We start from the raw sequence: 14,111 nt of genomic DNA, 5'->3' as shown, positions 1-14,111 counted from the left end.
TAATAAACTGTTGAGAAAGACCTCTTATGTTTAGCTTATATTTACCAAAGGCTCAAGTCTTTCTGGTCATTCCTCATTGTTCATGGTGCAACGTTATAATTTGAAAGCATTTCCTCTCTTGGTCTTGGTTCTGAGTAAAACCCACCAGCATGGTGCTGACATAACCTAGAAACATAATCGGGGTGAACCTTGATTCGAACCCAAAGTCATAGGTTTCTGGCGTGCCCAAGGGACGCAACTCTGCACAGCGAATTGCGGCTCCTTAGACGACTGGGCCAGCCGTGCGCCCTTGAAATGAACTGAAATGAACATGCTGTCATATGAGTCGAACACCATGCCTTGACACTCCCTGAACATGAACCTTCGGATAGATATGTGCTTGAGTTTGTCATGTATACCTGTATCTATCTGCAGCTATACGATATCACCTGACGTTTATTCTGGTTCAAATGACGGTTCGGGCCCCATACATCTTGGCTACCTTAGTTGTACAGGCACTGAGGACACACTCCTAGAATGTGAAAGTTCAAGGTTTAATTGCAACCACAGAGACGATGTAGCATTAAGATGCAGTGAGAAGCTACTTCCTACTCTTCAAGGTAGGTGTTCAGCACCGTGTTTACCATCAATCCTTTTGTCTAATCTATAACAAAGTAACAGATGGGAGGGGGTACATTGAGTCAAGTCACTGCTGGTCAACATAAAGTTCCTTGTGTTGAAGGAAAACAAAACAATGATCGAAAAGATAATCTTGGTCAATCCTTTGTCTACTTGAGGTTCCCCTAATAATGTAATGGTGGTCAGCACAAAATGTGTACATAACGTATATGAGCTATTAACATATAAAATCCACCATAACGCAAGATGGAGACCTGAATTTTATTACATGTACTCATAGTTGTGAAAGACAAGGTATCACATTAGCAATGTTTTAAGAATTTACTAAAACAATATTTGATAACCTTTCTTTCGTCTATAATCATTAGGATCATTTCGGCCCACAATATCTGAATAACTTTAAAACATAGAGACTGTCAGATATAATTTGACTTTGATCTTTGTGACAAATGCATGTTTTATTCTTACAATACAAAATATCGACACAGACATAAGCAATTTAAAAAAAGGATGATTCATGGAGTTTTCATGAAGCATGTTTCTAGTATCCTATACATGAACACGTCTTTGATACCCGCTGAATATCTCTGTAGGTGTAGGAAACGTGAAGTAATAAAAAGAAACATGCATTTGTGTCAGCTGTAGTGATATATCTAAAAATGTTATAACTATAGTTCCCTATTTAAGCTTTTAAATTTGACAGTTCTAGTGGGCACAAACAGCACTTATCATACCTTCTTCCTTTCTACGTCTAGTGTCTTCACAATATTTAGAAATGTAAGGAGTAGAAATGAGAACCAAGCAACATGATTTTTCCAAGTTGTATATACCTGGTCATATTTGTAATTGTAGATATCGGGAATGATGTGCAGATTCGTCATTTCCATATAAATGACACAGATATTGGTCTTGAAATAAATGGAAATATTACGGTCATGGAGAATGTCATATCATCTTACTCAAGTGGACACGGTGTCACTTTCAACGTTGGAATGAAAGGAATGCCTCCTGTTCTTATTAATGGACTGGAGGCAGTACACAGCCATTTGTCAGGGATCATAGTTGCCGTCAACACAGATGATTTTATAAGCAGTTCACAAATCAGGATATCGAACTGTGATATCAGGTCAAATGGAGAGTATGGTGTTTACATCCAGCAATATGTGGACATTTCTTTGACGTCATGCCGCTTTTCTAGGAATACTAAGCAAGATATTCACGTTGAAAGTGATGCCTTCATAAACATTCTAGGTTCAAACTTCTCCGGTGGCACCAATGGTGTGTTTAGACTGAATTTGAGAAGGGGTGCAAATAATCTTTTCAAACTTTCTTTTAGAGATTCACAGTTCCATGACTATGTTTTTCCCAGGCGGTACCACAGCTGGGGTAGTGGAAGAAGTATGTTTGACATCCCGTCATCAAATTTAAAAGACTTGGATATTGAGTTCATAAACAATACATTCCATAGAATAACTGGCAACATGTTTTACATTTATTTTAATTATGGATCCAGTGTCATACATACTAGTATTCGGAATAACACATTCCAAAACATTACTGGTGGTATTGTTCAGCTATGGCCACCAAACAACAGACTTTTTCAGTTATCTTTTGTAAATAACACTGTCAAGAACACCACATTGCTGGCATCTTCTCAGTCTTTAATGGAAATCCGCGATGAGAGAAATGCAGAAGGTCGGGTCAACATAGCCAACAATCTATTTTCTGCTAATAAAGCTGCGCAGGTAATACTACTTGGAGATATTAGAAAACTCGAAGGGAATATAACAAACAACATATTCAAGGATAACATCTGCTCCGAGACTGTGAATGTTGCTTCATATCAGTTCAAACTGAGGAACAATGTTTTTAGCAACCCATCTGCCACGTGTGAACTACACGCACCAACGTTTGAAAGATGGTATGCCATTGATGCTCGATGGAACTTCTGGGGGAAGCAGGAAATGGATTATGTCGGAGAGAGTATTTGTGGATTTGACATTGACATGGATAAGGGATTTGTGCATTATCTGCCTTACTACCTGTCTGAAGAGTTCAGTGATGTCTCTAGAAAGGATCAGCTAATATTCAGTGGTGGTGAGATCACTAGTCAGGTACATCTTCAAACGTCTGCATCACCGTACAGGATAAGGACATCAATATTTGTCAGGTATGTACAAACTAGATGTTAGCAGAGAAAGAACATGACATAGTTATGCAGTGTCTAATTATCCTTGAGCTACAAAATCATATTTGGCGTTTCCTAGACAACTTCAAAAGCTGCATTCGTTGCTTATTTTGGCTCACATTTCAAATTGTTCCCTTTTTTATCAGGTCGGAGGGCATATTACACATTGACAGTGGTGTGGAACTACAGTTCCATCCGAATAGAGGAGTCTACGTAGATGGTATGGGCGCTTTCATACACTGGTCACATTGTCAATGTAAAGTGAGTGAGTGAGTGAGTGAGTTGGGTTTAACGCCTATTTTAACAGTATATCACGGCGTGTCAGCATAATGTTGGAGGAAAGCCCGAAGTGATGCCGGTCTCAGACGTTTACCACTTCGGTGAAACCCACGAGCACGGATATGGTGCTGAAAAACCTAGAAACATAATCGGCGCGAACTTGGATTCCAACCCACAATCATAGGTTTCTGGCGAGCCCAAGGAACGCAACTCTGCATAGAGAATCGCAGCGCCTTAGACTGGACCATCCGTGCCCCTCAATGTAAAGAGGTAGAGGTGTAGCCAGACAAGTGTTCCATCAGGGCATAGGATTGTCGTATGTGAAATTCACTATAAATGCTCCCACTGCGATTAGGCAATATCATTTCGGTGTAATACTGCATTTATCATTATCCCTTTTGTTGACAGGCGTGCTAGTGGCTGGAGAAGGCGGTACTGCAGAAAGAGTCATATTGACTAGAGCAGCAAACGAGTCCTGGTTTGGCGTTGTTCTTCCATACAAGACAGGTAAAAAGCTTTCGTTTGAGTAAGTGAATTTGGGTTCAAGGCTGTTATAAACACTATTTCAGCTACATCGTGGTGAGCCAGCATGGTGTTGGTGAGGAAAGGTCACAGTGGTGCATTTTATGGATGGAACATGGACATGGTGCCGACAAACACAGGATCATACCAAGAACAGGGAAAATCTGGGATTCGATCGCACGATCGTCAGCTATACACCGTGAATTCCAGTGCCTTAGGAAACTAGTCCAGCAATGTCCTTTTTATAAACATATCTTTCAAAGACCATTTGTCATGAAGATCCAGAAAGAGAATAGGTCTTTGGCAACCCAAGCTTGGCTGTGAGGCGAGTATGCTTCACGTAAGAGGCACCTTATGGGATGCGGGGGTCAGGCTCGCTGAATTGCGTAGATCGATGTTCATGATGTCAATCACTGGATTTTCTTGACCGGACTCGATTATTTACAGACCGCCTCCATATAACTGGAGTATTGCTGAGTGCGGCGTTTTACAGCAAAGAAGAGTCCATTGTACGATCTCGATCTCGACTATATTATGATGTGATGTCTAAGAATCACTATCAAATAGTGATGATACTAGGTTGATCATATGTGGAAAGTTCAGCATATTTTGCTTCACCGGTGGCACCCGTTACAAACGCATGCAAAGGCAAGCAAATTCTTAACCTGAAACAAAAGATGGGACATATGTAACAAGTCAAAATCGGCATTTGCATCAGACATCATATTTGTCACTGATATGTCAAATTTAGAAATGTCCTCCTTTTGTCTTCCTCAAAACAAGTTTTGAAATCTAGACTTAGGCATTGAATGTTGTAAGTGAGTGCTTGGGTGAGTTAGAATTTAACATGACATTGGCAATATTCCAGTCATATAGTGACGAGACCTGATTCATTGATGATAAATATATTTAGATTGAATAAAATCCTGTCATCGATTGACCGGATAACTAGATCATCATAACTCGATTTTAAAACTAGATATTTAAAAGAATGGGCTACAGATAGCCAGCAACCAAAGTTAGGCCACCATACTGCAGGACTAACACTACCCCTTCAACCGTCAGCTACTGGCGAATGCACGCAAGGTTTGACATCAATGTATAATGACAAATATACAACTTTTAAAATTCTGGCATGCATAGAATACTTTCAAAGACATGGAACTTACAACTCCTGCTAGGGGGACAATAATTGTACGCTAATCAACACACACACACACACTGGTTATTTTTCGGCCTAAACAGTTTTTATTTACATATAATGGTTGTGTTATTTGAGGTCTTGGGAGTGGGAACAGCAACACATTTGGTAAAGTAGGGCACCCAGGCTTTGGACGACAGCTGGCAAGTACAGAATTTGTTACTTTCCAATTTTGTTTCATGTTTTTTAGTTTGTGCGTTTTACTGGTACCAACATCAAGCACTGACTTAACTGTCTCATTCATTGTTTCACTTTGATATGTCAGGATGTTGTTGGCAGATGGGGTATCTAAGACAGTGAGACTGGTCAACGGAACAACAGCTAACGAAGGACGGGTTGAAGTGTTCGTGAATGGGTCATGGTCAACCGTATGCAATATTGACAGGAATGAGGCGCTTCTTGTCTGCAGGGCATTGGGTTATGGGTATGTATGTTATAAGTGAAATAAACTTTGATTAATAATGTTTCTGCAAAAGCATGGATCATCTCCCTTGTCTAGTGGATATGGCTTCTGCCAGGAGAGCGGTAGGTCGTGGGTTCGATCCCCGGCCGCGTGTTACCCTGCCTGGCGCTCGGCATTAAAGGGCTAAAACAAGGACTGGTCGGCTGAAGTCAGTACACTCTTTACAAACAGCTACACATACACCCGCGCACACACACATACACACATACACACACAAACACACGTTCACGCACGTCGCAATATAAGTGCAATAATCTTGAACGCGACGTTGAACGCCATTTCACCTCACCTCACCTCACCTCACCTCACCTCACCTCACCTCACTGTACCTCGATTTGGAACTCAAAGCAGTGAATACAATATATACACTGAAGCAACCCGTGAAGGTCCGCGTTGGAACTGATCTTCATCAACCCATGCTTGTCGTAAGAGAATAACGGGTTCGGGTGGTCAGGCTCGGTGATTCGACTGATGCTCGTCATCGTATCCCAGTTGCAGAGATCGATCATTTACAGACTCGATACCTGGACTATTGCAGTGTGCGGCGTTTATCAACAAACAAAACATGGAAGCAGGGACTTTCTGATATATCCTCGTGTCCATATTTGGGTTCAGTTACAGCATGTATGATCAAATATGATAAATTCAGATTCATGGTACAATATTTTCTTGATCTTGTGGATTTTATTACCTGAAGTGGCGGAGCCCAACCTGGATGGTCCCCTAAATATTGCTAAAAGTGGCATCACTCCATATCCACTTTCACCCATTGTTTGGATTCAAAACCTATGATATCACTGTACTTGCTTCAAACATATCAAAGCCTCATTCTACCGTGACATTGTAAAAACCTGCATTCTGATCTGTCCGCCAGTATCAGAATAGCATCTACATTAGACCACATCTTACATAGCACTTTCTCAAACCCAATATGTTTTAAATACTGACTTTACTTACTAAACATTCCAGAAATTGTGACTATATATTTTATGTAGCGAACTGTGAGAACAAATGAGAGAGTCTGTCTTCAACATTAAGTACCATGAACACAGTTGAAATTTGCTACTTTATCACAAACTTTGACATCATGTCTACAGCATCACAATGCTGAGGCCCCCCCCTTTCAGTGAAACATTATGACTTTATACTTAGTTGTGTACTTCAGAATAAAATGTTGCTAAAACTATGGTTTGAGTGTCTGCAAATAAGCATGAATTGTTCAAAATGTAATAGATCCTTCAAGTCAGTTGTTTGGCCTATTCAAATCATTTAACTTTAATGATGCCACTGACTGATCCCTTTTTCAGGAAATAGATTTTTTTATGTTTTTTTTTTCATTTTGTCCTAGTAGATAAGAACTGTTTTCAACTGTTATTTTGTATTGTAAACCTCAAGCTACCACGTTCGACGTTCGAGAAACAAACCAACTATTAAATGCATATTTGAAACCTGTAACTTTAAAACACAACCAAGACTTCTTAGCCTTGTATTTTATCAATATAAACTTTTCGGTACTGACAATACTGACAACATTGCAGATCGGATGAGTTTGCAAACTACCAGCATGGTGGGGGAAGTGGATCAGTTCTCCAGGATCTGAACTGTGATGTGATGGCCTCCTCCCTCTCTGAGTGCCAGCCCAGCTACTCCACCAGTAGATACTGTAACCATAATCGAGATGTTGGAGTTAGATGCCATCAGTTTGTAGCTCATACAGGAACACACACATGTAAGGAATATTATTATTTCAATATGGATGATTAAACTGATAGTTTTCAACATTTTATCTTCTTGCTATCATTGTAACACAATACCTATTCAGGAAGAAGGGGAACATATCTGTACAATGAGTATATTTTGTCATTTAACAAATGCTAGACCCTTTCATGCTATTTTTGGATCCATCAATAAATCTTGCATCGTATTGTAAATGAAAGTAAATTTATATTATTTAGAGCTATTATTAAAATGTCATGTACGAGATTTGATGAAGTGCAGATTTCTATTATTGATAGTGGTGTAACGATTGCTCTAACTATTGATGCATTGCATTTTGTTTGTCAATGCCTGATGGTAATACAAGTTAAAATATTACCTGTTAATATGTGTTGACATGACGTGAAATATGATACGAGTTTATCGCTTCACCTACCTCAAAATGCCTCCTTATGTAATAATGGTGATCTTTTGTATCCACTGTACACTCTGCATTGCATGTATTCTGTTTCCAGTCTCCTACCTGAAAAGTGTGTCAATCCTGGATTCTAAAAGTGGTCTTGTAGTGCAGACTCCCACGGTCCGCTTATCCAACTGCCACGTCAACAACACCGAGAAAGTAGGACTCACCATCCAGACCGATACCATAGACATTGACCTGAATGGAACAGTCGTGGAACATGGGCGGTCAACAGGTATTTTGACTAAAGTTACTAAACGTTTCCGTCTCAGGAATGGCACGACACAACACAATCAAGGAAGTGGAATAATCTTGTCTGGAGAAATATCTCGTACAACTGTTGACAATATGAACATCATTAACAACACTCTTCATGGTTTGGAAACACAGTTCAATGGATATAACAACGACAAAATGTTACTAATCAAGCACAACAATTTTTGGGATCATGTTTGGGAAGGGTCGGCTCTTAAACTAGATAAGTATCTTCAGCCAAACGGCATGGTGTCCCTTGAACAGAATACATTTAGTAACAATGTCATGTCCATGGATGTCAGACTGAGTAGTTATTATTACAATTACAACGACAAGAGGTGCCTCATCAGAGGGAATATCTTCAAATCAACTGGCCCAGTATCGGTGTATTCAGAATACTACACATCTGTTTATATTGAAGACAATACTTTCAAGAATTCCTTCGGTGGAGACAAGTGCTTCTTTACTGTGGATATACATAATACAAGGGATGGTGGAAGAATTCAAAATATTAGTCTGTCTACTAATAGTTTCCAAAATATTACAGGTCGATGTGTTGTTTTCGTGAAGTCAACACACTATCAATTTAATGGAACGCTCACCTATAACCAGATATTCAATTCTCCCACCAGTGAAGCAACAGTCATGTTGAACTCGAAAAATGTTAGTCTTCAGTATAACACGTTGGATAACCCGAGAGCTGATTATGAACTAAAGATCCTGTTGACTGGAGAGGAGGAAATTAACGCTGAGCAGAACTGGTGGGGAAGTGCTGATGCAGCTATTGCCAGAGAACGAATTCTAGACAAGCGTCTTGACCAGAGGCTTCTTAGAGTAGACTTCCTTCCAATCCTCACTGATAAAAATTTCGATTGTTCTGGGGTGAGGAATTGCAGTGATAAGGGCGAATGTGTTCGTCCAAACGGATGCAGATGTGACGCGGGCTGGGCTGGAGTGGATTGTTCTGACTTTGACTGCTCTGGTGTTGGCAACTGTAATGGAAACGGTTTTTGTATAGGGCCAAACCAATGTGATTGTACTCTGGGATGGGAGGGTCTATCCTGTGTGCTTGCTACATGCCATGAGGTAAACGACTGTGGTGGAGATGAAAGAGGATATTGTGTGTTGCCTGAGAAGTGTACATGTTTCCCCCAGTATAGTGGAGCTGACTGCTCCCAGTGCGCACAGCTGAGATGGGGAGACAGTTGCCTTCCTTGCCCTCAGTGTAATCATGGATCATGCAACCTCACAAATGGTAAGTAATGAATAACACAATAATGTTCCTGTTTACATTTAATCATTTAATCTTCTAGTTTAGAGACTCGTTTATAAATTACCTAAGATTACAATTTATACAATGTGGTATTGTTAATATACATGTACGACCGCAGGAATGGATTTTCTCTATTTAATCAGTACTTATTTCATATGCCTGCATATTTGTAAGGTATAACATTTTATTAACATTTTGAATGACCATGTCTGATTCGAATAGGCGACTGTGCATGTTTTGCTGAAAACTGGTCAGGAGAATTGTGTGACACGTGCAGTGAGACGTTTTATGGTCCCAACTGCCTTCCATACACTAATGTCCTCAACATCATCCCAAGCTCTGGTCCCGACACTGGAGGTACAGACGTCCACATCTGGGGACACAACTTCCCGGAGACAGAAAACAACATCTTCTTTTGTAGATTTGACTCCACAGTGGTCAGTGGCACACGCCTGTCAAAGGAACACATCACTTGTAAGAATCCTCAGCATCAAGCGGGCATTGTCATTGTTGAGATTTCTCCTGATGGACTACAGTTTACGCGAAATCAGGTAAAAACGTATTCTACATACATGCAAGTGAGAGCGACTGAGAGGGTCAAGTTGTTGGTTGTTTGTCAAGGATAAACATTATGTCTCATTCTGTTATCGTCTAGTAGGAATACGGTAGTGTGTATTGTGTTTGTGTGTGTTTGTGTGTGTGTGTGTGTGTGTGTGTGTGTGTGTGTGTGTGTGTGTGTGTGTGTGTGTGTGTGTGTGTGTGTGTGTGTGTGTGTGTGTGTGTGTGTGTGTGTGTGTATTTATGTATGTATATGAGCCAGTAAGTTCGCAAGAAAGGAAACAGAAAATTTAATGTGTATCGATTCCTGTTGTCCAGACAGCTTTCAGCTACTATGAAGTGTGTCCACCTGGAGCGTGTGGGAAGACGGACACTCCTCCCCATGGCCACTGTCTCTATGGAGGATGTGTGTGTGTACTGCCCTGGTCAGGGGAGGACTGCAATGTCGAGTTGAAGGCACCGGTTATCTCAACAGTTCAAAAGAAGCAGTTTGCCGCTGAAGGAAATGAATATCAACTTCAATTAACACTCATTGGGGTAAGTTGTGTTCTTATTATTATCACAATAAATGTGACATGTCCACATAGTTTGGTAAATGTATTTTCCCCAACAGATCTAGTTATCTGTTTAAAGCTGGATGAACAAAGATACACTAATTAATGAGGAGCTATTTCTTTTGCTTCTAAATGGAAGTTCAGGGAATCACTGCAAATCAGAAGGCAAATAATCTGTGATGACAATGGAATTACCCCTCTGTGTCTATCAGAACTCAAACATCTGTGAGACACAGGCATGTCTTCAAACACTGATTTTCTGGGATCCATTCAGATAATGTTCATCTCTGCGTTGCCTTTTCTCCCTATTCAATCTGTTGCGGCAGATGTTCGAGACCTGTTCTTCTCTAGGGTTGGCGTTTTGACTGCAATTGATGATGCGCTGGTTTCATACAACAATGAATATCATTATATACAAATGCACCCCCTGGTTACTAGAACGTAGAGATAAACACATTTCTTTCATCGATTCATATCTGTCAAACTGAATATGTATGAATGTTACTATGCCAATTACCACGTTTTTTTATTTATATCCCTTAAAAGATTTCTGGACTGTTGTTGTCTAACTCTTGTCTCATTGTCAATGCATTTTAAGCATGAGTCAGGTGAAAGGTGAAACTGAAGGTATATACAAATATATAAATCGTTTCGTCTGCACGAAAGCGTATCATTTATATATTTTGCAAGAATAAGGCTGCAACCTTTTGAGTTGCTTGAAGATTCAATTACTTGCTGTTTAAAGAGTGATTGTCAAGCTATGTAGCGATGAAATACCATTGACAATATCCAGTGTGGTCCTCAATTCACAGGGCAGTGCTCCAATTGATTGGTATTTGTTTGGAGTTCCATCTGGAATGACAATTGACCAAAAGACTGGGCTCATCTTCTGGGAGAGGACGGTAGCCCGTGTCCAACCATATATCATCAACGCCAGGGCTTCCAACCGTGTAGGACGTTCAGAGGTCCAGTGGTCATTGACAGTCCAACTGTCCTATAACATAACAATAGAAGAGGTGGCGCCTAGTGGGGTACTCCCTGTTCCGAAAAACATACAAATCAGTGGAATGGTTACTTATTTCAGTGGAACCGCTCAATCATTGATTGCTTTTGTGGATGTGAAGTAAGTATACATGTTATCTTGTTTTATGTATTCATTGACAATCACAACGGAAAATTAAAGTTTAACTTCACAGTTTAACTATCACAGTAATAGCGAGTCAATTAATTTATTTAAATAGGAATCTTATAGTATGGATTGCTTAACAATGAGGGGCGGTGTGGTAGTCTAGTGATTAAAGAGTTCGCTCGTTACGCCGAAGACCTGGGTTGAAATCCCCACATGGGTACAGTGTGTGAAGCCCATTTCTGGTGTCCACCACCATGATTGTTTGAATATTGCTAAAAGCGTCGTAAAACAATACTCACTCACTCACTTACCAGGATCTTTTTTCACGCAATGATTTTTGTTCTTTGAAACGTATCTTGTCTGCGAAAAACATACGCATGTGCAACATAATGAGCTGGGGTTTTTTTTCAGGGTACGAAATAAAGGCAGAATCACAACGATTTCCATCGTGACATCACCGAGGAACAGGGAACGTTTTGAAGCAGTGTACTTTCCAAAGGCTGGCGACAGTGGACAGTTTGAAGTGGTGAGGTATACTTATATCCTTCAGTTTGGTGACCGGTAGCTATAACCGCTCTTAAGCCTTCAGTTAGTGTAACATTATTTAATACTCTTGACGTATGGTTGGCTGATGAAAAAACATATTTGGTGTCAGTGAGATTGCATGTTATGGTGTGGTCTTGAGATTGATTGCATAATTAATCTGATTAAATTAATAACTACTTTAGGATGGCCGTCACCCATCCGACAGTGGGTTCACTCCTCAGAAATCCTGGAGTGTGTTGGGGATGATATGCGTACCTGGGTATGTGAACAGACAAGCCTACATGGACACGGACGTGGTGGAGATGCGGGATGTTACTGTACTCAAGAATAATGGAATCAATGGGATCAATGGCATCACAGCTAGAGTGAGTTTAAATGCAGTACCATTCTGCATGGCGTTTCAGAATACATGTACATGTATAAAAAATAAATTGTACAGACATTGCTGTCATGTTCTGCCACCTAGAGCACGAACATCGACAACAGCAAATAAGCATATATTCTTTATCTCATATTGTCTGATGAAACATTATGTTGATGTGTCAATAATTAGTCTGTGTCTATCAGGTAGAGGGAACTGGTGGGCCACTAACATCTGTAGTCGTGAGAGCAGGAAACAGACTATCAAGTGATAGTTCTCAACCCTTAATAATACACTTGGACAAAGATTCTGAAGTGTCCATAGATCTGATCCTCACAGCATCTCGTCCTCTCCGGGGCGTTATTGCTGTTGTGTTCAGCACAACCGATGGCACTACAGCCAGAGTTAGAATAGGATTGCAGCTAAATGTCAGGAAACCTGTTCTGGTCGTCTCACCAACATCCCTGTCAGACAGTGTGCCTCGAGGAACTCAGAAAACGTTCCAGGTATGTCCTTTGAATTGGAAATTATGTTCTTATTATAGGCGGCAACTGAATTATTACAGAGTGTATTTCTTTCACCGGTGTAGTAGGCTCAAACGACTCCACCTAACTTTGACTCTTGAGTCATATGGGCCTCGGCTCAAATGACTCCCCTAGCCAGGCTCAAAACACTCCCTCTAGGCTCAGCTTATTCCCCTTCTGGGCCCAAATGACTCCCCTTGTTTTGAATTAAAATGATTACAGAAAAGATCAAACATATCTTCTATTATAAAGGTTTTCAACCCCTCTTACTCAGTTTCTATTCTGTGGGAGTCATTTGAGCCTCGGAGTTATCGGAGCCTTCGACGGGGAAGTCGTTTGGGCCTAAGGGGAGTCATCGGAGCCATAGTTATATTATGGCCTATAATGGCGACATCAACCAAAACGTTTTTATGTCAAAAAAGAATGTCAGGAATGCTATGTCAGCTACATTTTCTAATTCCTGGTTGCTCATGTCAACAGGTGAATATCAAGAATGAAGGTGAAGTCACAGCTAAATCACTCAGAGTAACAATGCCTTCAGAACCAAGACTCACAATGTCTGCATACTCCACAACAACTAGAATAGCTTCAGTAGATGGCCTAGACCTACAACCAAACGAGACGGCCATCTTGGTATTGACAGTCACGACTGGTGCAACTGATAGTCTAGGGCAGTTTAGTGGCAGCGTCGCCCTAAACTCGGATCTCTCATCGGCCAGTATATCCTACAGGTTCTATGTGACATCCCAGGAGAAACTGAACATCACAGTTCGGGTAGAAGATGAATACACATACTTTGCTTCTGACAAGCCCTTGGTGTCTGGAGCTGTGGTGACACTACGAAACCCTAGAAGAGGATACACGGAACAGAGAATAACCACTAACCAAACAGGCATGTTGGTCCTGAAATATATCTTACCAGACAAGTTCCATGATAATAAATTATCAACGTTGCATAAATTCTGTTTCTTGAAATATATTTTTGGTTAATCACGCATGAAAACTATGGTTGTTTCGAAAATGATATTAACAAAATAATCCTGTCCTTCATGTCATAGCTAATACTTTTATTTACTACACACAAGCCATGGCTGTTTGACATTTGTGTAACGAAATGAAAACTGAAGAGTACTACCAGTCATATGTAGTTGTAATTTCTTTAATTGCAATGGTTGTGGTGTTCTCTTCACAGAGTTTGTGGTGTTTGGGGATGTGCACGAAGATAAATACACTCTGACAGCCACTGCTCCAGGACATGGATCCTACTCACGGGTAGTTATTGCGAAACCGTCAGACGCCTCCTACACCATTTTCCTGCAGAGAGTTGCTGTAAAATACACCTGGACTGTCACCCGAACAACATTTGAGGACAAATACACAATCACACTGGATTCTACCTTTGAAACACAGGTAAAAAAGCAAAATAATTTACCTTACCTCGCTAGTGATTTATTCAATAGGCAT

At 40.4% G+C, this 14,111-nt stretch overlaps 1 protein-coding gene across 1 annotated transcript in view; it reads left to right on the top strand.

Annotated features, from left to right (window-relative positions):
* The window catches only part of LOC139452561 (uncharacterized), a 42,325-nt gene that overhangs the window by 17,147 nt on the left and 11,067 nt on the right, over positions 1-14,111 (top strand). Inside the window, exons 12-26 of the mRNA XM_071234083.1 lie at positions 415-599; positions 1,471-2,788; positions 2,953-3,026; positions 3,494-3,592; positions 5,088-5,232; positions 6,810-7,000; positions 7,503-8,957; positions 9,198-9,526; positions 9,852-10,070; positions 10,900-11,210; positions 11,628-11,742; positions 11,945-12,127; positions 12,330-12,629; positions 13,128-13,539; positions 13,840-14,057. Coding sequence (XP_071090184.1) covers positions 415-599; positions 1,471-2,788; positions 2,953-3,026; positions 3,494-3,592; positions 5,088-5,232; positions 6,810-7,000; positions 7,503-8,957; positions 9,198-9,526; positions 9,852-10,070; positions 10,900-11,210; positions 11,628-11,742; positions 11,945-12,127; positions 12,330-12,629; positions 13,128-13,539; positions 13,840-14,057 — 5,554 coding nt within the window. The remainder of the gene's footprint in view (positions 1-414; positions 600-1,470; positions 2,789-2,952; positions 3,027-3,493; positions 3,593-5,087; positions 5,233-6,809; positions 7,001-7,502; positions 8,958-9,197; positions 9,527-9,851; positions 10,071-10,899; positions 11,211-11,627; positions 11,743-11,944; positions 12,128-12,329; positions 12,630-13,127; positions 13,540-13,839; positions 14,058-14,111) is intronic.

Source organism: Haliotis cracherodii, unplaced genomic scaffold (genome assembly GCF_022045235.1).
Source record: "Haliotis cracherodii isolate W230 unplaced genomic scaffold, xgHalCrac1.p SCAF_9, whole genome shotgun sequence".
In the NCBI taxonomy this organism is placed as follows: domain Eukaryota; kingdom Metazoa; phylum Mollusca; class Gastropoda; order Lepetellida; family Haliotidae; genus Haliotis; species Haliotis cracherodii.
This window is presented reverse-complemented; position numbering and strand designations above follow the sequence as displayed.